Here is a 25,569-nt window from a genome sequence, read left to right as displayed (position 1 = left end):
TATGGATGTTCTCACTCTTGTCACAGAGGTGCCAAAAAACAGAAAAAGATGACTTTATTCAGATATTAAAAAAAAAAATTAAAAAAAGAAAGAAAAAACCCAAGTCATCCATCCAGAGCAAACATTGCATCACCCTACACTGGCTAATAAACAATTACCTCAGTGAACCTGACAGAGTCTGTAACAGCTTTTGGAATCCCAAGGTCTGACATCCATCTGTCCATCCTTCTGTCATAGAAAGCTGCTCAGAATCAGAGGATGCAGACTGTGAACACAAACATGAAAAGTTGTGAAACTCAGGTGGTTTGGGATTCCTCTGACCAAACACTGACAGAGGTGGGAAAACAATGGAGAAAATGAGGGAAAGTCCATGGTGAAGCAGCCCTTGGAATTGTGCTTTATCCTCAGGGTTACCTCACAGGCTATGGTTGCCTTTAAGAATTAATAAAGTGTATTCCTGAGGGTGTTTGCTGGTTACAGTGAGATCAGAAAGCTTGGGACAGACTGGCAGCTGCTTCTGCACTGCAGCAGCACAACGGGAGCACCTTCTGTCTCCCCTGCACCTGGGACTTCCGAGGTACATGAAGGGCATCAACCCTTCTCTCCCTTACCAGTTGTCACTCAACCAAAGCCCATCCAGCTCATCCAGAAATTATCCAAACACTGCTTGTGAAAATGGGATCCCTCTGGCCATTTCCACGAGCAGAGCTATCTAGGCACAGTGCAGGAAGCTTCCTGCTCACCCATGACCAACCTGCTCATTCCTGCTCCCCCAGACGTGTCTGTTGGTCACCATTCTTGTTTCCATTGCTGATGTTTGATGGATGAAATCCCTTAGTATCAACAGTGCAAACATCATAAGCACAACTACATATAAAACCTTAGGGAAAATCAAATTATACCTTTATCATAATTTCCTGTAATGCTAAAAAATGTAATTCCTTACTGTCTTAAAACAACATTTTGGAACAAGTTTGAAATGGTTCTATTTAGGAGGATCTCAGCCCAACTCTTACAAACCATAAAAACCCTTATACAACATGTTAATTATTTATACATTTTAGGGGGTTATTTGCTTTTATTTAGTGACATTTCCTTCATGAAGTTTAATGAATAATCCAACATCTACTTGCTTATCAAAAGTTTGGAAACATCAGAATATCTGCATATGCAGATGAAACCTCACACTCCCACTGACACCCATCCAATTTACAGTAGCTAATTGTATTTTACATTGCTATGCAGACAGAAGTAACCTCACAATACTGTACAGGAAGAATAAATTTCTCAGCTCTGTGTAACGTGTCAATTTACTATTGTAACTATTCGCAGTATTATGCCCTGTGCATTCAAATGTGCTGGAATTCTTCTGTCCTGGAAAGCATATTAAGTGACAAGTTACACAACATGGCTTCAGTCAGAATTTTTTAATTGTATTCCTACAAAATTATGTAAACATTAGCATACAGATCCAGAAAAATCAATACAATATAATGGTGCATAAACTGTAAGTTTAGAAGAATGTCAGGAACACTTCATCAGTTTATAAATTAATATATACAGTATTGGATATGCCTCATGGGATAAGGAAACCTCAAAACAGAGAAATCTAGGTGCAAGAGCTGTAGAACAACAGAAGTGCTCAGACACCAAACTTGACTATGAGACAACATTGCAATCGACATGACTGCTTGTTGTTTCATTTTAAGCATTCAATTTAGCTGCTAAAAAGTTCAAAACAAAAGTTTTGGTAGGAAGTCTATTTTTATTGGAAATCATACAGCAAACATCCCTAAAATAATAAAAAATCCCAAACCCAGAATACTCCATCACCAGGTTTCTGGAAGAGTGAAACTGAAGCTTTCTAGGCTGCACAAGGAGATCACTGGCATCTCCATTCCACACTGCTTCCCCCGAGCACTGAAGGCATTGCCAGCTAAAGGAGTTTGGAAATGGGGAGTGGTGGGTGGGGAGAAAAAGAAAGATGTAGAGCACATATTGGGCTGACATGCAGCAATCTGGGCAGTTCAGCTTTTTACTGAATTAGAACATCATGGGAATGTAACACCACTGTTAACTAATTCTGGGCTATTTTGCTTTAAAAAAACCCAAAACAAACAACAACAACAAAATAATCTTCAGCCTGACTGTGATCAAAATCACATTCAAAGCATTCTTACAATGCTGCCCTTTACAAGATCAGGAACACACCACAGAACCCAGGATATATCACTTATGTTATTCAGACAACATATGAAATTAAAAAGTAGTTATTTTCCTTTGTTCCTGTCCATACAAGCATAATTCACAAGAGAAAAAAGCATGGTAAACATATCCTAATGAATGATCTCAAACAAAAGGCATTCTTCCCCATATTAGAAAATGCTCAGTACTCACTGAAACAACAGACTGCATAAAAAGACTAGGATTATCCTGGAAGCATTTGACACTGCAAGAACTCTTTTAACTGCATACCTATAATATGATCATAAGAGAATCTCTCCAAAATTAAATTTTTCTGTTTCTATAGTTGAAGTAGAATTTAATTCCATCATATTTTGGTCCTTTTTTCATACCTGACCAATCACTCCTCACAATGACAATATTGCACTAATGAAGAAGTATTTATATATAATAAGGGGGAGGTAATTTCTAGCAATCTAAAGCTTTTTGTTGTATTTTTTCCAGTTGTTTAGGAACAAATTCTGTTAATCTCTTCTATATGAGATCCTGAGTAGTAAGGTGAAAAAGGTTTGGCTGATAGCACCAGTTTTCCATCACTTGTCATAATTCACAGGGTATATCTATAATCGGCAATACATCTAGAAGCACTATCATAACTTGAACCTAAACGCCCAAATAAGAGCTAATGAAACAGTTATTCCTATTGCTAGAATCTGAGCCAACACTGAAACACTAAGAGCAGGAGAAAAGATTTCTGCTAAATCTGAGGACACAGGTTGCAAACAGAAAAAAGCCTGAAATTCTAGCCAAAATCTCTTCCTTTTAATAGATGGGGGTGGAGAAAACTACAGCTGGTGGGAATAACAGGAAGAAACTTCTGTGTCCATCATTTCCCAAGTAACACACCTGCAAGCTGCCCACTTAGAATTAATGCCAAGGTACAGCACCCTGAAGGTGTTTATAAATGACCCAGACTCTTTCCTGTTTCTTCCCCCAGAGCAGATCAAGCAGTGAGTGATTTATTCTGAGCCAGACTGGCAACAGCTTCTAGCATTTAATTACCATGGTGTGTTTGAGGCTTGGAGAGTTTTATCTGACATAACTCAAAAGGATTCATTGATTAAGAAACTTGGGTCACTACATTTCCTGCTGAAGTTTTTACTTGTATTGCTAACTTGTAATAGCAACTATGACAGACAAAAAAAAATCTAACACAGAAGAGGTTAAACTTAGGAATGAAGGCTGAAACTTAAACTGGGCTTAAACTACGAATAGACAAACGTATCACTGGATTTTCCCTGTACATAGACCTGAAAATGTTTATCACAGATGTATCTGCAGTTTTGTGTAAACTATTAATGTACTACAGCAACACTAATTTGGTATTCACAGATAGTAAAAGCACGGGTTTTACACGTTTTGCCAACTCTTCATTGTTATTCCCATGTCTAAAATGACACAGGCAGAAACTCCTAACAAGACCTCATGTTCTTATCTGTAGCCTGTAGGCTTTCCTCCCACTGATACGTGATTTGTTTCCTCACTCACATATCCCATGGGGATCTTATACTCACATATATGCATACTGAGATAAGGGAGAACTGATATGACAATATAAACACAACTAGCAGACCTTAACTCAAATATTGCCAGCAGCACTGAACCTTGAGAAACTTCCAACAGACTAATGTGTCAAAGACCTTGTTCAATGTGGTAACAGCACCAACAAAATGGTATTGAAGAGTTTCACGTGAAAATCTTTCCCTCTGCTTCCAGCTTTGGTCACACTTCTGATTTTCCCACTCTTGTTGTTTTTCCTCTACTTTTTCATGCTAACTTTTATGTCTAATTTAGTAAAGACCCTGCAGTTGTGAAATACATTCTTGGCTCCCCCAGAACTTTTCAATTTTTAACCATTTATTAAAAAAATAAATTAGACCCAGGACATTTTAAGTTAAATGATGAAAACTTTGGTAAGAACACTGATGGTACCTTGGCACTCTTAAAGATTATGACGATTTTCAGCAATCATTAAAATACTTCTCTCTAACATCATCCGAGGAGTCACACAGCTGTCTGTACTCCAGCTCTAAGCCTCTGTGAGAAATCTACATAAGAGCTCTGAAAAATAAAGGCAAAGGAGTACAGGGAAATCTAAAGTTTTTCAGTAATCTTGAGTGAAATATGCACGTGTACCAAAATATTCTACTTAACAAGGTATAACACAAACCTGACTTACCAAAGAATTTTTTCTGTACACACATGAACAAGATTTTCATGTATGAAACCATCAAACAAATAAATCTTGACTCTCAAAGCTGTTTGTGGGGTTTTTTGTTTGAGTGTTATACATAACTACCAATGCAGTCAATATAAATTAAGCCAGCTCATTCATTATGTCCAGCAATTCACACAATATACCAGTGGGAGGAGATAAACATTCTGATCAAATACATTTCTTTTAATCTTCAAAACACAACCCTTTTTCTTCTTCCTCGTCATCATCATCAGTAGAATCTGCATAGGACTCAATGGTGTTGTATATGAAAGAGTACAGCTTGATATCTGGTCCTGAAGTAGAACAGTTTCTGCATTGTTCATTGTAGTATCTCAGCAACAGCCTATAAATGTCCCCTTCAAAAATCAGAAAGAAATCATTAAGCATCATGTAAGAACATGCCATATGAGCAAAGTATGATTGCAAAGGAAGGCTAGAAATGCACATGCACACTGAGATAGTGGCTAGAAAGATCTCCAAATGAAGCAGTGACAGTGGAGGCAAACCACTGTGTAATGGGAATGTCGGCAGGTTATTCAGAACATAGGATAGGCTCCCTCAACTTCCTGCACAAGCTATCCTAACATTAGGCTTGCATAGACATTACTTACAAATGTATTGCCAATTACCCAGCTTTGTGCTTCTGGCCCAGAAATTAAAAGACACAGAACAATTACAGTAGGACAATGGATACAGTGCTTTTCTAGTATTGCAACTGGATAACATGTCACACCACATCTAGCAGCATCAAGACCAGATCAAGACCAGAACCACTGGAAGACAAATTTATATCAAGAATGCCTAAGCAGCTTTTCCCTTTTCAAAGCATTACTGAGTTACATCAAAACCTTTTGCACATGTATCTGTATTTTTCAAATTCTACAGCATGACTCCTAAGTGAATCAGAAAAGCATTTAGAAGTCTTCTAACTGATTAGCACTGTGCAGTAGATCCCGAATCAGAAATTCCCCATTCTGAAAACAGGTACAAATAAACCAAGACCCGTTTCCTCGTGTTCAGGACCTAGTGGTGAGAGTTCGTATTGGTAAATTTCTACTTAAAGAGATGGTTATGTCTCTTTTGTGCACAAAGATTTCTTTTTGCTCACCAATAGTTTGGCCCTTCTCACAGAGAAAAGTATGCATGCTGTAAATGTCCCGCATCAGCTCCACATCTCCAAAGGTAAAATAAACAATATCACGTCCAGCCTCAGCAGCTGCCAATATCTGAATTAAGGCTGAAATAATGAAAAAAGATTACACATAAATATATGATAAAACAATTTACTGAAGGAAAAAAAACAGCTTAAGTTTACAGCAAGCAACCACAGCATCCATTCCCACGTGGATACTGCAAAGCAGAACAAACAACAGGTAGGTAAGTATTACTTCCATTTTTTAAATTAAGTAAAGAACGCTGGGCACTGCAGGTCAAAAGCGTTCTAGCACTCTGCTAGAGCTGTTAGTGACATCCACCCTTACTTCCAGATAAACAATGTGCTTAAAACTGACAGGGGTTTATTTTGGTCCATGTCTGCCCCCAAGCAGCATGCAGCCATTAATTGGCCAATAAACGCCTGTGGCAGCAGAAGGCAACAGAGCAGCACCTTCCATCCTGGTTTAAGCTGCCCATACAGCCACAGACAGTGGGGTAAAAAGCATCCATGAGCACTTGGCAATTTCCATTCTGTGCCACCTGTAAGAAGGAATGGAGCCAATCCTTTCACTAGGTAAGCTATGGAAAGTGAGAGCTGACCCAGCTTTTAGCTCCAAGAGAAGAACTATGGTTCTGCAGCCTCTTCCTGCATAATTTAAGGTGTCCATAATACCTACAGTAGAAGTATGGAGCATGGAATACGATGGCTTATTCTGACCTGTGAGGGGTGATGTCAGCAATGCAGTTCATGTTATTTAACTTCCAGCTTTCTGTCAAACTCATTGGTTCAAGATGCATCCCAAATTCTGCCAACAGCTAACATTACAATATACACAGACTTTGTTCCTCTATACGCAAAAGAAAGAAAAATGTTTCCTATCTTGGAAACAGTTTTTTGAAGATTCACCTTGAGAAATCATCTGTACTATTCAATAGTGCTGCTGAGCCAAGCTAATGACCCATTGCAATTGGAGAAAGTAGCTCTGGTCCACTTCTCACCCAGCTTCTGACTTCTCTGCAGCTCTCTGGTGCAACTGATGTTCACCAGACATTGTGCCAATTCCATTCACCAAACTGGCAGAAAAGTTATAGATGAAGAATAAAAGCTAATTGCTTGCTGCTAGAACAGCAGCTGAATTGGCAGAGTGAAGGGTTTGCTAAGAGCCAGAGCTGAGGCAAGGGAGGGCATCAGACCACAGAACTGGGAACAATGAAGGGGGAGAAGAAACTATGAGGGGAAGAAGAAAACCAGGATCCTTTTAGGCAGCACCAAACTTAAAAGAGTGCAGCTTTCTCACCAGCCAGCACTACCAAGCTGGAGTGCCACAGAGGTGTCCAGTCAATCACAGGTTCATTTCAGGGAACTGCAACAGTCCAAATAATGGACCCCAGCAACTATTTCATCTGCTGCAGCCTTTCTTCAGAGCCTGTTGGTGTAGCTCTGATATTAATTTTTCTTTTTTCTACCCAGTAAGTAGAGTTAATTAAAATGTGATTAATATTGTCTTTGTAAAGATTAGTTTTAAATAAAACAGCGTACATAGTGCATTACCACCAGCTAGTGGAAGCTAAATAGAAAGCTGTTCAGAGCTCAGCTCAATAATCTTGCACATTTTTAAACAGAGACCTATTAAAACACTGCATTCCTTAATCAAAAAAACCCCACCACTTGTAAACCCATAGCCAAAATTATAAATTACATGATTCACATGTGAAATTAATCTCAATCTGGGAATGATATTTTAATTAAACTACTGAACCAGCTGTGGATTTAGTAAAGCTTCAGTAGTTCAGCTTTTAAAGAGTCTAATTAACTAGCTTGCATAGGGGAACAGAACCTAATGAATCTTATTATTCATTCCAAACAAACAATGCAGTTTCACTTTAAAATATATTAAAAATATCCTACTGTTTATTTTGAATTGCTACAGATCTTATGAAACCAGGATCAAAATTTCTGTCAAGAATCAGACTTCACAATCTCCTGGACATTAATGATACACAATACTGGTATACCATGATACTGATACAGAAAGAAGCATCAGAGCAACAGAGCCTGTGGTATCAGGGTCTGGAGGGATCTGAGCTCTCTTGCCCCTTGCACCCAGCTGATGTAATCCCACTTAACTGCTGGACTCGCAGCTGAAGCAATGGCCGTACTGACAGCCCTTCTACATTACAAAACCATACATGGGATACTACAGTTCAAATACAAGATCTTACGCAAATTGAAGTATTTATTAAATCTTCCTAATATAAATCAAGTATGCTCAGATCCTACAGTAAATATTAGTTGTGGTATTGATAAGATATGCATCTGACAGCCTATTTTATCTAATGCAAATCAAAAAACAACTGCCATGAACTCATTGAACATTGAGAAAAAAATATGTACTTTATGAATTTCGTTCTTAATGAAATTAAGCTGATAGCCTGATGACTGTCTCACTGTAGCTACCTAAAGCTGTTCTGAAAAGCACATTTTAAATACTCTCCAAATGCTTGGAAACAACAAAAAATGTAAATTTTTATTTAGGATTTTATGAACCAAGATATGAATTTATATGTCAGGATCTATCACTTCTTGAATTGATGGAAAAGGTCTTAAATGAATGTAGGCATGTGATATCTGCTGCATTATAAATACTCTAATTAAATATAAAAGAACATGAGAAGTCAGGAAAGAAAGCAGCATGACTGAGTGACTGGCATACAGCAATGTATTAAGCAGTAAAACTAAACATCCATTGCCAGCAAATTTGTGAAGCCTTGCAAATTACCAGGTACTTTAAACAGCTTTGCAGAGATATGAATTTCAGGCAGAATCTAAAAAGACTGCTCCAGAAAGGTCAACTGATTTACATGACTGACAGCTGCAATGAATATGTTCTTCTGTAAACTAAAGCTGCATGTTTGTGTTTTGGAAGGTTTCAGTGCTACAAGTCCTTGCAAACTCTTGCATTTCACCATCACAAGCTTGCCCAAATCTTTAAACTGAAAACAGCATAAAAGTTTAAAGCACAAAGAATAGAGTAGAATGCTCTTTTATTGTTTAAGGCCACATTACTCATGGCCTAAAGATCAGCACTAATGAACCAATTCTATAGAATGCCATTTCTTGGCAAAAATGTATTCACTAGAATGAAAGCAAAAAATGTACTTGAACAAAAACATATGGCCCAGGATCAAAATGTAAGTTATTTGATTAATTTGAACATTAACTAATTGTTATGATTTACCTTTTAATCGGGAGTCCCCTCCAAAGGCACCACATCCCCAGTTTCCTGTGGCTATTGCAGAGAGATGCTGAGGTGGAACGCTGGGACGAGAGAAGCCACAGTAGGCCTGCATGTACAAGAGTCAGAGATGGATTTGAGAGGCAACCTGGTGCCATATTTTCAAACAATAAAATGATAACAAAAATCAGTATTGTCTTCTAGCAATATCAAATTCAAACTACTTCAATATGCCATTAGTCTTCCTTCAAATTCAACATCAATAACAAAAAAAATTAGGGCAGGAAGACTTTTGCCTTATTTGGACCCAAGTTAAAAATTAAAATACAGGTCCTGAGTCCTAGGCATTTCATCACAGCTACAGGAAACTTTTCTGGACAGCCTGAACAGAAAATTAACTCAAGACTTAAAATTTTCTTTATATACCAATCAGTCCTCATAAAAAAACATCAGCAAAGCCAACACACCTTATAAACGTTGCAGTGACCTACCATAACTTATTTTAAAAACCCAAACCAAATCAATACACTGAAAATTGTAGGCAGATCATAAATTTACTGATGTAGGTAATTAGAATTTTGTACTAAGGTATCAGTGAAGTTTATAAACTGTACTTAGCTGTCTTTTTTAGCACTAATTTCATTACCAACCATGAAGAAACAAGCTGATGTATGTTACTTTAGTCAAGATGCTAAGGTTTCACAACTAATTTAAATTAGTCCTTCAGCACTACACATCATTTCAAGAGGGTGTATTCCCTTTCCAGCTGAGAATTAGGGTGGTGTGTTCCTATGTTTAAATTTATTTAAAATACATTCTAGAATACTCTATACCCTCCTGTACTGCAGAAAGCAGGAGGCTTTAACAACAGTAGCATTGAACTCTTATATTCAACACCCACTGCATCTGTAAATGTAGAATCACACTAAGAAGACTCATCAGCATGTTTTGATCCCAAAAATTGGCACATCAGCAGAGTATATCTGAATTAGCATTCTTGTACTTCACTGCCCAGTGAAAACAGCACTGCCACTTCTAGAACAGTACACACACCTCTCGCCACCTATGCCTTATGCTGGGGATGCAAGGCCCTAGTTCTGGCCCATTAACTTTCCTATTAACTTAGGAGAATCTGCTTGGTGACCTGGAGACTGATTCCACACACAGCATGTCACCAGATAAAATTTGTGCATGGGATAACTGCAAAAGCCTTGAAAACATTGGCACAACCTAAGGTCTCATAACCACAAACAGCTCACTGATGGCAATTACTAGTCCCTGTAAAAGTACAGCCTTAGAAGTCGGGAAAAGATTGCTTTAGCTTCAACAAAAGAGCAGCAGCAAAACAAGAAGAAAAACAAGTGACAGGAAAACCTTGGCTATGCAGACAATAAAGCACCTGACACAGCTTGGGAAAATAACCCAATGTTCCCAAACATTATGTAGCATGTAATTCAGGGCAGAGACCAAGGGCTGGGAAACATCTCAAATATCTTACTTAAGGACAAGATCCCAAAGACCAATGGCAGAGAAGAGAAAAAAAACCTATGTCCACCACAGTTCCAGCTTCCCAAAGAGCTCTTCAGCCTGGCATCTTTGATGTGTGAGATTATCAAGGACCACAGTCACTGCAAAGTGCAGTTTTGTACGCACACAGCTGACTTAGGGGAGGGTCAAGGACTGACAACTTTGAATATTTAATGATAATGATTAATAATGTTCAAGAATTATTAGTAGGAAGTGTGTTAGTTTTGAACATCAGCCCAGAAGTTTTGTTTTAAGGATTAAAACTAGCCTGCATTGTCATTTTTGATTGTAAGCTCTGACTGGCATGTACACACACATATGTAGTTACAACAGCCCTTACAGCTATTGCAAAAATAAAGAGGATTTATGAACAGCTGGATCTGATCTCAGAAGACATCAATATAGAAAAAAGTAAAGTCCCAGGCAATATGTCAGTATCTCAAGAGCAAAGAAGAAAAGTGGAAGAAAAGCAAGTGGCACCATATTTATGAACTGCCCCATGTTAAAACATGAGGCACCTCCTTTTCCACCTTGACTGCACAGCTGAGTAGGATTCAACAGCACAAATCATATGGAAAGGACTTATAATTTAGAATTATAGAATAGCTTGAGGTGAAAGGGACCTTAAAGAGTACCTCATTCCAAACTGCCTGCCATGAGCTGGGATGCAATTCACTAGCTCAGGCTGTTCAGGGCCCCATCCAACCTGGGACTGAACACTAGCAGGGATGGGGCAACCACAGCTTCCCTTGGCAACCTGTTCCAGTGCCTCATCACCCTCACAGTAAGGAATTTCTTCCTAATACCTAATTTAAACCTTTCCTCTGTCAGTTTAAAACCAGTGCTCTTTGTATTGTCACTATCTGCCCATATTAAATGTCCCTCTCCTTTGTTTTTTAAAGCCCCTTTAGGTACCGAATGGATAAAATAAGGTCTCTCTGAAGCCTTCTCTTCTCCGTGATGAGCAACCCCAACTTGCAGCCCATCATTTGGAAGCAGGACAGGGAAGAGTTAACAAAATGTATATCCAAGTTTCATTTATATCTTTGAAAGTTACATAAAATAAAACTTTGAATAACACATCAAAGGACAAGAAATATATTTGACAATCTTTTGCTTTACCATTGGACAGCAAAACCCTGTTGTGAGACACAACTAAGGAAGAACTACTTTAGAACAAGACAAAAACATAAAAATATTTGAAAAGGTTGTATAAACATTAAACTGCAGGCTGTTGTAAGAAGTTACTGGCCTTGTTGAGCTCTCTTCTAATTTTCTCTGGACCAAACTGGTCAAGGAAACGTCTGAAGTGAAATGCATCTATAGCAACAATTTCAGTGTAGCGTCGTTGCCATTCATCCCTAAAATTGGAGGGGGGAGAAAAGCAGATGACATTAGTTGTTTAATATCAGCCATATAACCCCAATTCAAAATGAGCAATTCCCTTCAGAACTTCTCTGCTCTTCTCTGCTGAAAAGAAGCTGAAAAGTTGAACTGATAACAGTCAATGGAATACTTCTTTGTGGGTTAGGAACAAAAGCAGAAACAGAAATGAGACATGCCTCCCCATAAATTTAGAAACAACTCTGGCTAGACTTTGGGCATGAAAGTGAAACAAATCTAATTACACAGCACTATTTATCAAGTATGTAAGAACACTGCAAGGTCAGTGTTTCTCTGTCTTCCTCCAACATTTAAATGAGAGTACATTGTGTATGTTTCTATACCAAACGAGTAATTTTGTGTATACACTCTAATAACACTGCTGGAGAAATAAATTCAAGAGCTCAGAGCTTTCTACTCAGATTCATGGTATTGATTCTTATTTTGCAACACATCAGCTGCGCTGTGGCATCTGAGGTATTGCTGTCAAACTTCTTGTGACATTGCAAACCATAGTTCAGTCAGTATCTTAACAAAAATGTGCATTAAATACTTGTATCTCTAAACTGGAAAAGATATTGGTCTAAGAACTGACATAAGGGCAGGTACCACTTATTAGCATTAGTATGGTATTACCAACATGATATAAACTTTCTTAGCTTGTTGGTTCTACTGAAGAGAGCAACATCAAGCAAATGTTAGGGAATACTTAAAATTACCACGTTTTCAAATTTCTAACATTTATTTCTTCCCTCACTTAAAATACTTAGGTGGAACTTTACCTAGGGGTCTTATCTTCATGGCTCCTTGCCCAGCGGTAAGTCTCTGCATAGCCTGTGTACTCACTGTACTGCTCAGTACCTGAAACAAATGATTTTCCAGATTACATATAAAATATGTACATATTTTTTTCACTTGGCAAATCTTTGATAGGAATCGCTGCTTCTCCAAATGAACACGCAGCTCTCAGAAGCAATGGGAAACAGAATTTGTATCTGCACCATGAATACAAGATTTCCTTGTAAAGCTCCCTTTCCACAGGTGATGAGGAGCACCCACCACAGAACATCACGAGTGCAGATCTATATATGCTGCCCAGTATATAAAGAGAAGTGGTCAGCACCAACAAGCTACCTCTGTAAAAGCACAAAGACCCAAAAAACCACAGTTTGGAACATACTTGGCTGCTCTTGAAAAGGTCCAACAGGGTGTCTTGGCAGGTAATAAAGGCTGTCAGAAAGCAGCTCCTTAAGGCCACTAAAAAAAGTAATTTTAGCTACTGTGCTCTGCTATACCAACTCCTTTTCAAAGGTTTATCCCAAGACAAAGAAAGTGCAACTGAGAAGAAGGATCACAACCTTTCTAAAAGGCTGTCTTTCACCTCACTTTATAGAGCTTCAGGACCTTGCCTCAAAACCTGGGCATTGCACAAATGCTTCAGAGAAATACCCCTGAAGTAATGCCACAAAATCACACCTTTTCCCCCTGTTCTGAGCTCACAACAGCTGAGTTTCAGAAGAAATCACAGAACAGTCTGGGTTGGAAGGGACCCTCAAGGATCATCAAGTCCAACCCTTCAGTGAACTCACAACATTGGCATTATTGGCACTGTGCTCTGACCAGCTGAGCTGACTTGTTTGGAGGTTCATGCAGGTATAGCTTGGCACAATTATAAATAGTAAGAGTAAGAAGAGAACTGTTAAGCAACCTCTTAATTTGTGCCACCAGCTATGCCTTTAAATAGAATGGGGAAAAACAGGTTTTAAAGAAACGCAAGCTGACAGCGTAAAGCATCTGATTACTAAGACAAGAATACTGCCTAACTATTGCACAATCAGCAATACCCTGAGAACACAAATGTTGAAATTTAATATAAGTTTTCCAATCCCTACATAAAAATGCAATTGAAGTTGAACAATCAAAAACATAAAACTATTAACTTTAAACCTCACTGACAAGGAAATTTGAATGTTTACCTCCAGTAGTCTCAAGCAGAGGAAACAAGCTGTTAAAAACTGTTTACGATGATGCATATATGTCAAGATATTTTCCTCATTTACCTAAACTGATTTTAACTGACAAGACTTATCAATGCTCATTTAACTCATCTACCCTGTTACCCACTCATTATTTATTTAGTCTAGAAGATTAATAATTCTGAGGGCGCACAAATCTCACTCAAGGCTATTTTGAAAAGTTGCTATGAAAAATGCAAAATGAGTGGGATAGCACGAGATTCCTCACTGAGTTCACTTCCTGATAAATCAACTGAAAAATGTGGATAAGAAGATCTGCCTATGTATTCATACACATCCATGCTCTTGAACAAAGGACAACCACAAGCAGCTTCCATACTCAGAAATCAGACTTCTAATTGAATTGCAGGCTATCAGCCTTCACTAAGACTTTTCCTGACATGAGTAAAATTTAGTTCTCTTGATATGCTTGGTAAAATTGTTGAGCACAGAGCAAGAAAAGTCAGATAAGGAAAGTATGTGACTCTTTTGAGAACTCTTTTTAGGGGACAACCTAGCAAAACTTCCAGCTTGAAAAAGGAAGCATTTCCTTTGGTGTCTAAGATGGTGAAAGAGAACTCAAGGTCATCAAGATATAGATAAAGGATAGATTACATGATAAAGTATTAGGCTGGCTTTTTCAAGGTTCATTGTTTTCGTTAATTTTTATGGAAGTGTAGTGCCTGATGACAAAAGCACCAGGAAACAAACAAACAAGCAAATACATATATATATCTATAAAAAAAAAATCAATACTGGAGAAACTCAAGGAAATCAGACAGACTATAAAGTCATGTCCCAGAAACCTGAAGTTAATGAAAATCAATGACTTTTCATAAGTGAAGCTCTGGAAATTTGTCAGACAAAAATGATTATTCGACTGGCAACACTTCTGCCTCTGAACTACTGGGATACAAACTTCTGTTACTGGGAGAACAGAAGCAGTATGGGATAAGCTGCATACATTAATGTTTCTGGTTAATCTTTCTTCCTACTAAAGAAAATATAGAGGTGAAAAAAGGCAAACCACAAATAAAGTTCCACCAGAACTGAAAAGCAATCTACAAAACCTAGAAAAGCCTACCTAAAATCAAAAGAACATATGTACAAGTACCATTCAAAAATTCATCCTCTGTGAGACTTGTAAAAGTTACAGCATCAGCAAAAAGAAAACTTGCCAAGTGTTGGTGTTTATGGGACCTCACCAATTTAGGCAGGTTTGCAATTATTACTAAAAATAAATATACCTTTCTCAGACTCCATAGTCTAGCTTTACATTTGCATATGATCTGTACAGCACTATAATGTTTCCAGAGATTGGGAAAAATTCCGCTATAGTGTTCCTCTAGTATTTCTAAAAAGCTAGAAATTATACTCCTGAAAAGGCAGGACCACTAGCACTAAATAAAAAGTAGATGTGAAAATTGCAAGAGTTTAGTTTTGTAGTCATTGACATAAAGGCACTTTTAGTGCCATAAGTGAGAGGAAGGTGCTTCTTTCCCTTTCAATCAGTTCTTCCAATCCTTATCTTGTACCACCATTAGTCTTTGGCTCTCCCAACACTGGCACAACCAGCCTGCTAAGTCCAGCTGAAAACAAATTTTCCTCTCTGAATATATTTTCAGCCAAACCAATTATCTCTTTTGCTGCCTGGCTAACGTGGTCAGAAGTCTCCAAAACTACCCTGCTAAAATGTAGTCCTGACTGACCATTGGTAGATCTTTTTTTAAAGAAAACAAGGAACACAGCTTCTTCATCTGCTCTTAACACTGCCTGAGGATGTGTGAGCTCAAACAGGGGGGAAAAAAGAAAGAAAGAAAAAAATCTGAATGAAAACCACTCACACTTATTCACAGCTCTACCAGAAATGCAGGGAATCTCTGGTGTTGCTGCTGACATTTCTGTAGGTAAATGTCTGTGTTGAAGAACTTGACTGTTTGCATGACCAGTTTCATAGTCATTACAGCAGTGATCTTAACCAGATACTGTGAAATCACAACAAATTTAATTTATCTCCCAATTTCTTGGGCTCCTCTGCAAATTTAAGCTACAGTTATATCCATTAGGCTGCCAACTCAAGATGCATCACAAAGAATGTAATTTATCAAGAGGATCGTGACACAGAGGAGACTTGGCTAAGAAACAAGGTGGAAAAGCTCCTAGGATTAAATAAAAATGATGGAATGGATATTTCCATTAGGGAAGAACTCCATATCCCAAATACTAATTGCAAAACACTGCAAGATACAATATCAAGAAAGACAAATGATTGCTGCAGCGAAAAAACATTCCCACCTTTACTTGTCCATGCCAAATCACCATTTTTTTTTGCAGGGAAATGGAAGAAGGTATTTCAAAACACTAATTTAGTGTTTCTCCTAATCAGTTATTACCCAGATTGAAAGCTGTGCTCTGTTTTTACCCTTACCAAAAAAGTCTCTCCCAGAGGACAGTGCTTAAAATATGTTAATATAGTATCATATAAAAACATGGAATAGAAGTCTCTGATGGCCAAGAACCCTTTTTCTGATTAATTTTTTGCAAATGTAATCACAAAAGGCAATTTATCAAAAACTTTTCACAGAAAAGGTATTAATTCTGACAGAGTGGAAAAACAAAATAAAACATCGTCTTAAAAAGATTACCAAGCATAAGACAGGAAGCAAAAGGTGCTCTGCCCAGTACAATCAATAACTCAGGACAAAATAAGACCTGCAAGATTTAAGCTCAAATTTCTACTGTATATGCATGTAAGAGAAAGAATTGCTATTGGATTTTTCCAAGAAATGTGTTCTAATACCTACAGAAACTCTTGACTTTTAAGACAGCTCAGGTAGCTAAACCAAACATTTCTGCTATAGCAGATTGAAAAATATAAACATAGTCTATTATACTATTTACCCAGATGACCTCTCTGATCATATATATTTTTTTTATAGTTGCTCTTTAGTGCAAATAAAGTAGTATTATAGTATCATTTTATTTCTTCGGTCATGAAAAATGCTCATTCATGCATAGAACTGAGACTTGCAGCACGACCTTGGCTGCTCCAGTTCTTAGCAGGGACATTTGGTTTTTCATGCTAACTGTTTTAATCCAATGGATAATAAAAGAATCCAAGTTCTATGAAGAGTGGGAAGCAAAAGAAAAAGCCCTTTCAGCTAAGCTCTGGATAGACAGGAGGTCTCCACACACAACCCCTCAGCGACATACTGAAGAAGCAGGTTTTTTTTGATGTAATTAGGAACCCATAATTAACTTACAAGTAACACAGATGTGGAACTAACAAGACCAGAGACAGTTCCTAGCTTTCTACCCTTTTCTAATGGATGCAGATTTGCTACTCTTCCACCTCCTCCCCTTTTAGGTAATCAGAAGGTAGCTCCTCTTCCTAAGAGTGTTCAATTGCACTGATGACATCAAATGTTATGAATTCAGGAGAGGAAAAAAAATCCCACATCACTGAATATAAGAGAAGCAGTATCAGCTAATAGCTGGAAATTGTGGGTGTTACCTACATTGCCCATCAGCATTCTTTAGCTAAAGACACAAATTCCTCAAACACATTTACAGAGAAGAAAGTAAGTTCTTCTGCTTGCTGTCACTTCTCTTTTCTCCTTTCACAAATCAACTATGGAACAGTGTCCCTTGTGGTGCTAGGTGGGATGAAGCAGGAGGCTCATTGTCAAATGAGTGTCAACTTTTTTTTCCCATTTTTTTTAATCCTTACAGCATTTAACCATACTAAACTTCAACTTGAAATGTATTTTATATATATAAAACCAGAATTCGATGTGAAACATTTTCTGCAAAGACTAACCTGTGATGATAAGACATTCATTGTGATCCAAGACTTCAGTGATGAGCCTTGATACAATCAGCTCTGGATTGATTAAAAACCGAATTTCTTCTTGTACTAGTCCTGCCCCAGTCACACCACCTCCAACAAAACGGTTTGCAAAATCAACCTACCAAAAATACATTCAGGAGGATTATGATAGGATAAGCAAAAAAAAAAACAAAAACAAACAAACAAACAAAAAAACAAAAAAACCTTTCATTACCAAATTAAATAAAATACTGTACAAATTCCAATTATTTTGTTGAAATCTGCTGCTATCACTTAAAACTACAAGCAGAGAGACTGATTAACATGATCATGCCTCTTTTTTTCCCTTCAACTTCTCAGAAAACTTATGACAAATGAGACATTACACAGCAAAAGAAATCTTGAATCTCAAATGCTCCAAATACAAGTTGTGTGGGTTTCCCTTGAAGAGGCATATATTTCAGAATAAAACACATTTCAGTAAATGTGAAAGATGAAAACAGCATTCTTTTCAGGGACATTGAAAAATCATTAGTTTGTCCTTTGGCAAGCATTCTCCCCGAACTGTCTACACTGAAGTATCTTTAGATTAGCACTGTCAATGTAACAGCTCTATACCAAAAAAACCCTCTAACGAATTCTTCTTGAAATGTACTGACAATATCTTACCAATTGTCCATGAAATGCATTTGAACAAGGCAAATAATTTTGACTCTAAAGGTTTCTGCTTGAAATAGAGATCTCTGGACTATTTTTTGCTGCAATAGTACATATTCTGCCAATTACATTTTTGTACAGACAACAGTTTTAAAAGGAGTTTGTTTAGTCAATAAAGTAATTACTATTCACTCAAATTAACTACCCTTATAAAGTTATAATTTTAAAAGTTATTTCATCTTTTGAATGCTATTAACTTCTTACTAGTTTTTACTTAGGTAGCTGATGACAGCATAGGTACAGGAGGAGGACAGTAGTTGCTGGGATAACATGAACACCTGTATAGATTACAAACTGACCCAGAAGGCAGGGTCCAAAGCTCACCAAGAGCCAGCCACTACAGCAGCATGTGTTCCTTTAGTCTATCCTGGAAATACCAACACATTTCAGTTGTTTAGGATTTGCTAAACTTGACTATGATAAAAAGTTATATGAAAACCACTCAGATGTGCAGCGTGCCAGGGTCCCAAAGCACTGGAACTGTGCTGAGCAGCCTCCCCTGGGTCCCCGACCTTGTCCCGCACAAACACCTGCCCTGTCCTGGACCTCACCTGAGACACATCACATGTGGGCTCAGGTCCAGCCCTTTGTTCTGCTGATGCCCACGTGCTGACCAGACATCTCATTGTCCTTGGTGCCCTAACTCACCACCTTGCCTTTGTCTGATGGCCACCAGCCAGTCAGCAGAAACTGTGATCGTCACTGTCCCTGCCCAAGGCTGGGGTCACTGTGGACTCCTGCACTGTCCTGCCTTGGTCATCCTGCTCCCTGCTGGAGTGGCAGCTCTTCATCTGAGCAGAGACCTTTTGTTTGATAATACTTGAAACAGCCAAGAGGAAAACGATCACATCCTAGGCAATACTCCCTTATACAGACTGCAACACTAGAAAAATGGTCTTTATCGAGCAGTTGCTGAGTTCTTCATAATTTCAGCACGCATATGAGTGCTCAAGTTTCATAAATTTATGAGACATTTTAAAGTCTGAGCAAAAATCGTTGCAGAAAAAAGTTCTCATTCCTTCCTCCTCATTCAATGCATTACTTTGTCCCTGGCTAAAAAAGTTCTAATTTTTACTTCATTTTTTGTAAAAGAATTCTAGAAGGCATACCCATTTTAAAAAACAAAAAAAAAGCATAAAGCAAACAACTAATTTGAAAACTCAAACATGTTCCTTCCCATAGATATGGACATGACATCCTCCTTATGAATTTCTTTTGCTGACTGCCTCCCAGACTGAAACAGTGGTGCTGGCAGCAGCAAGAAAGTCTCCTGGAGCACTGACCTGGTCACTGTCTGGGGCACAAGAATAATATTTTTAAAATAAACTGAAAGTTTATTTTTTCACAAGTCATCACGATTACAGCCTGAATCTTTTGTCTTGTCAATCTTTGATCCTGGCTTGAACCAGAAGACCTGAAGCTGTCCAGGACTCGTGATTTTCTGTCAGCCCTTTCTGTAACAGGTACACATGCTACCTCGATGATCTGGGAAACACTGACAGTACTAAGACTGCCCATGGAATTAATTTTGATGGGGTTTTTTATGCTGCATAACATCTTGTCATTTAAGTTAATTGAAGATAAACAAGTAACTTTGTTAAGCTGGCAGACCATGAAATTATGACAAAAAACATGAAAGCCACACAAACTGTTATATGCACTTACCTGTAGCATACCTTGTCCATTGCTTTCGATGGTGCCTTCATAGGTGACATGCAATCTAGATAGTTTTTTCTGAGATCTACCATTGAGGAAAAATATTGTACAGAAAGGATCATTTCAGAAACCCCACAAAAACACATTCATTTTAAAACAAAATTCACTCAAACCCAAACTGTTTACACACCTTAAATATAAGGTGGTTTAAAAAAAAACAACAAAAAACCTGACAGATTAAAGAAAACATGTTTGCCTTGCAGAAACAAGGTGGGAAAGTTTAACAGTCATTTGTTCAGTTTCTTCACCTTTTACCATAAAACTCCAAAACTGAAGCTTTTCTTGCTCCCCAGCAATAAAGCTGCAATGTTTGTGCTCATGCTGGTCATCACCCATTCTTCATTATATTTCCTGTCATTTCTTAAATCAAGCCATCCCTCTCTTTTTTCCCCCCACTCAAGCAATGCCACCAAGGATATACTACTGTTTTAAAACTTCATCAACAACTTGCTTGCTTTACAGACAAACATATGGGAAAACTCTGGACAGAAACTACTTGTGGCAATTCACCCATTGCCCTCTGTATTTCTTTCTGCAACAGTTCATAGCAAAGATTGTTTCCTGTAGTACTTCTATACCTGAATCAATTCCAAATGAATGACATTCAGTTATTGAGGACTTAAGAAATGTCTTGCATTGAAAGGGTGTTTGACTTACCTCTCCCAGTCTGGAAACTCCTGCAGACACTGCCTTGTAAACGTCACCAATCCTGTAGGTTCTACAGGCAGAGCAACCCCAAAGGAAAAAGTATTGAGTGTGGGAGCTTAGCCCTTAGATTATCTTAACTGGCAAGCTTTGAAAACTACAAACACCACTCTTGGTAGATACCAAGAGCTTAACTTTCTTCAAGAGTGACTCTGATTTTACCCCTGACAGCCCATGCTCTAAATGAAGACAAGTAACATGAAGACCAAAATATTACTTCTCTTCCCACTTTGCATTTTGAGTATTTTAGTTTTTCCAGATCTAAGAAAAACTATTTCTTACGTGATTTTCACTTTAACAACACTAAATACTACTAGAAAGACCCAGTATTTGAAGTAAAATGTGCTGCTTTAGAGAAAAAAAGATTGTAAACCTTTAAAATCAACTGCTCAGTGTGAACAGACAATCTAGAGAGTATTCAATCCATGGAAGGAGAAAGCAGCAGCTCGTGTTTCTAAGAAAGTCCAACTACGTCAATAAGCAAGCACTGTTAGCAGATTCCAATTCAAGCAGTTTTTAACCCTGCCAGGATGCAAGTGAAATTCACTGTATTCCAACTGAGAAAAGACTCCCGCCCTCGAGGGAAAAAGAGGAGCAGTTGCTCATTGCATGAAGGATGCAGTATCATCTTTTCTCCTCATTTCACTCAAAAAAGTTCAGTTTTGCAACAGAAAGAAAATATCAACCTTTTATTAGGTGATATAATCTTAATAAAAACTTCAATTAAGACTTATTTCTCTGCTACAGTAAGTCAACTGTGATTTGTGAAAACACTGAGAACACTATGTAAAGCACAAATGCATCCTTCCAAAAAAGCTTTCATGGGTCCTACACTTTGCTTTAAAATTTAGGTTAAAAAAGGGTTACTTTCTCTGAAGAAAAATACGTAACTTTCAAGCACAGTAATCAAGTGCTCTTTCACAATGGAATTCTGGTATCAGTTGTGGTATTCTACAAATCAAGCATTCACCTTTTGAGCACAAATCCTTCAGTTTCCACTGTGTCCTTTTACAATTATTATTAACAATATAAAGAGTCACAAAATTATTATTGTAATTTATAGAACTAAGCTACTTCAGCCTTACTAATTCCTGGGACAAAAAAAAAATAATAAGAAATGGGATATTTTAAAGATATGATAGGAATTTTTAATTCAATAGAAGAGCATTCAAGAATCTCATTAAATATTATTTAAAGTTATAATGTTAGGAAATCTAATATGGTAGCTTCATAAATCATGTTCCCATCAGATTTCACATGCTCAGGGGCTCAAGAACAGCTGCCTAAATTTAGGATTTGGTTTGCACAAAAACATTATTACTCAAGTATTAGAAAAAGCTGGTACACTCTATCTCTTCTCAGTCCCACATATAGATCACAAGTTACTTTTTACCTCAGAGATTTAGTTCTACTGATATTGCTTAAAGTCTGACAGCTGAAACTGGATATAGCAGCATTTATTTTGATGAAGATGGTCTGAACCAAGTAAGGGGCTTTTATATTTAATAGTTTAAATCTGTCTTTTAAAACAAACCCTTCTGAGAAAGTATGAAGTTAATAGTAAAATGCTGACATATCAAGAAAAAGTTCTTAAAAAAATACTTTTGTAAGGGTATTGCTGCAGATCTGATGTATGCTACTACAGTAAAATCTCTTTCTCCCAAAAATGCAATATATAGTAGTATATATGTATATATGGTAGTTATCACAAAAATAAATCTGTTTTTGAAAGCTTATGCAAATGTTCAAATCTCTGGTAATAAGAGAAGATCTGACTATGCACTAAATTCTCCAAGAGCAGCAGATATCCCATGTCTTGCTATCATTTGTTTTATTTGAACTGGGCAAACTTAAAAACAGCTTTGCTTTGGAACCATAGAAGGGAAAAACCTGAAATACAATACAAGTAGGGGAAAATCCCTCACAATGACAAGCATTACAGTCAAAAGACTATGCATTCTGCAGGAAAAGTGAAGCTTGACTAAAAATCTTTCAGCTTGTTATTTTAATGGCAGTAATGGTGCCAAGTTCCCTCTACATCCTCACTTTGATGTGGTATATATTACTAGCATTATATATACACATATATTTATATATGAACATCTATACAATGATACACATACATATTTTTAAATATATATATATATCTATATATATCTACAGGGGGCTAAAAATATACCTCTGTATTTTACACTCACCCCGTATATTCATACATATATATTTATATATATTTATCAGAAAAAAATAGAATACACTTTGGGCAAATAATTTGCATGCAAGGATCATAAATATGGTAAAAAGTACCATTAGTATAAACATCAGTGTACTTTGCAAGCTGTCTTTTGTTAAATATTTTTATCATGCCTGCGTAGCCATTTCTAAATTTAATGGGATTAAGTTTTTCATCTATCTGCTTTGCAGCTCAAAAAAAGAATAAAGGATATACTTTTTTCTGTGACTCTTCTAAAATAGCAGAAAAGGGTCTTAAGTTTCTCAGGCTTTCTTGGTGACCTCCCTTCAAACAATCTGAAAAACAGGAAATAAAAGCAAACAATTAGATCTCAGGGATATAGTGCAGAGCAATTAGTGCTACTTACTAATTGCAATTTGATTTTTTGTAATTATTATGCACACATTTCATTAGCCTTGCATTTAAGTACTGTACTGTTGAAAGAACACTCTAGACAGCCCCTCTGTAATTCAAGATTTTAGGACTAAGGAGTTTACTAACTTCCTATATTTCTGATGAAGATGCCAAGTGAATGCTTCTCTCAGTTTTCTAATACCAAGAAATGTAATTTCAGTATGAACATTTTGGAAAGCTTCTAGTTTTATTTCCAGCAAATTGAAACATTTAACAGGCCATTATGTGACCAAGGGGTGAAAACATATATGTTGAGTACTCCAATATGCAAATATCACCCTCCTTTCAGCTCAGGGAGTTGGTCAGAAGAATTAATGCAACCTTGTTGCTTTCAAGAGCTGCACTGCACCAGCAGCATTTCCAAAGGAAAGAACCTTCCCCCACAGAAATGGCTCCATCCACTGGGCTGTTACAGACATTTTAACAGTCATTTATAAAAAGCCTAAGCATTAAAAGGAAGGATCCTATTTTTAGTCACTAAGTGAATGTATTCTTTTAAGGTTAGCTGAAATACTTTTACTGCATCATCTATCTTCCAGCAACTTGAACACGCATTACTTCATTTCACTTCCAGCAGAATGACAAGGCATTGTTATTGGCAACACATAATGGAATTTATCTGGAAGGAAGAACAGCAGTGACTTCAGAAATAATACCCTTTGAATAGGAAGTTTACTAAAAGATGTCTGATCCACCGAAAGCCCTGAGGATATAAGATTTCTCCCCAATAAACAGTCTAAGTAAAGCAATGACACAACATTATTCAGTTGTTTCTGTGTAGTGGAATGACAATCTGCCTTTAAACCAGAATGCTGAGAGGTGAATTGAACTAGATTCAGCAAGGAAGTGAACTAGATTTTTTTCAGCATTTAAAAATCCTTATTATGTATACAGACTGAAGAGATCAATTGCACCTGAAATCTATATTAAGTCCCAGAGGTTAATTTTATTAGCACTTTATTCTTTGAGCAGTGAATCGGGGTTTTAGGAAGGTAAACTCAAGACTTTTACAGTATATTCTAAAATAGGCCTATATGCAAGTTCTATCAAGGCCTTAAGCTTGCACAGGTAAAAAGGAGTTTATAGAAAGAGTTAATGTGTGCAGGTGCTGCCTACATTATTCCCAGCCTCTTATCTAGAAGTCTCATTTAGTATGAAGCCTTTAAACTGGTTAATTTATCTGTCAGCCTGATCATGTCTTTACTAATTTTCTGCCTCTTCACATCAAAGTGACGTCTTGCTTACGTTGCAAACTCTCGGGAGAGAGTTCTTCATGTAACAAAGGCAATATGTGATTCAGTATAAACAGCAGGCTGGGCAGGAAAGGTGCAGAACTATGCCTGAGGTAAGTCAGATCAAGCTAAAACCAGTCATATTTGTAAATGCAACAGGAAAAGCAAGTGATATTTACAGGATTCAAAAATGGCCTGGTCCTATTCCATTAATTTAAATGAGGACATCACATGGCAAAGTTACAAATCTTTTAACCTTGAACCTTATTTCTGAAATAATCAATAGGGCAAAATTATGAAAATTTTGTTTTTGAAGTAAATATTTTAAAGAATAAAGCTATATGAAGGCATCACTAAGATATTAAATAAAATTATTCTTCAAGTGCTGAGACACACATCCAACTAAAAATGCACCCAAAAATCTAAGTGGAAACCACATAATTTCCTGACAGAACCACCTAAGGCCAAACCCCATCAATTTCAATTAAAGAACTCATCCAAACAAAGTGCACTTTAAATCACATGCAAAGCACTGCAAGTCCACTTTCAGGTGAAGTAATTGAAATCTTACTGGCAACTGCATATGTCAGCTTTGTACAGGATGTTCCCACTGCCATGCAATAACTTCAATTTCTCAGCTACAGGAGCTGAGAAAGCCTCCAGGACTGATCACCAAATTCATCTCTGGCTCTCCAGCCAAGCCAGGGGAGTAGCAGTGTTAATCAAACAGAAGACTTCCATAGAGATACATTTAAGTATTCGAGGCCAGAGATTTTAAAACATAAGAAAGTAGATGTGTGAACTTTGTGTTTATGACATTGTAGATTGTTAAAGTCAAAGCGGCTAAATGAAAAATCTTTCCTAGCAAATATTCAGACATTTAATTTTTCAGAAGAGAAATCCAATACATGAGAAATAAAATACTAAAAATAGTTAGAGCAAATATTG

General features: G+C 37.2%; 1 protein-coding gene across 2 annotated transcripts in view; it reads right to left on the bottom strand.

Annotated features, from left to right (window-relative positions):
* Positions 1-1,412: 1,412 nt before the first annotated feature.
* The window catches only part of PARG (poly(ADP-ribose) glycohydrolase), a 61,299-nt gene continuing 37,142 nt past the window's right edge, over positions 1,413-25,569 (bottom strand). For both annotated transcript variants that reach the window (XM_014250418.2, XM_005520458.3), the window contains exons 10-18: positions 23,192-23,271; positions 20,698-20,758; positions 19,990-20,065; positions 17,599-17,746; positions 12,546-12,624; positions 11,633-11,741; positions 8,857-8,962; positions 5,571-5,699; positions 1,413-4,818 (exon numbers count right to left, since the gene is read on the bottom strand). In XM_014250418.2, the coding sequence (XP_014105893.2) occupies positions 4,646-4,818; positions 5,571-5,699; positions 8,857-8,962; positions 11,633-11,741; positions 12,546-12,624; positions 17,599-17,746; positions 19,990-20,065; positions 20,698-20,758; positions 23,192-23,271 (961 nt within the window). In that variant the 3' untranslated portion in view covers positions 1,413-4,645. The remainder of the gene's footprint in view (positions 4,819-5,570; positions 5,700-8,856; positions 8,963-11,632; positions 11,742-12,545; positions 12,625-17,598; positions 17,747-19,989; positions 20,066-20,697; positions 20,759-23,191; positions 23,272-25,569) is intronic.

The sequence above is a fragment of the Pseudopodoces humilis genome, chromosome 9, assembly GCF_049639895.1.
Source record: "Pseudopodoces humilis isolate 2021_Gansu_Grassland_sample_001 chromosome 9, ASM4963989v1, whole genome shotgun sequence".
In the NCBI taxonomy this organism is placed as follows: Eukaryota; Metazoa; Chordata; class Aves; order Passeriformes; family Paridae; genus Pseudopodoces; species Pseudopodoces humilis.
Note: the sequence above shows the minus strand (reverse complement) of the source record. Positions and strands in the feature narration are given on the sequence as shown.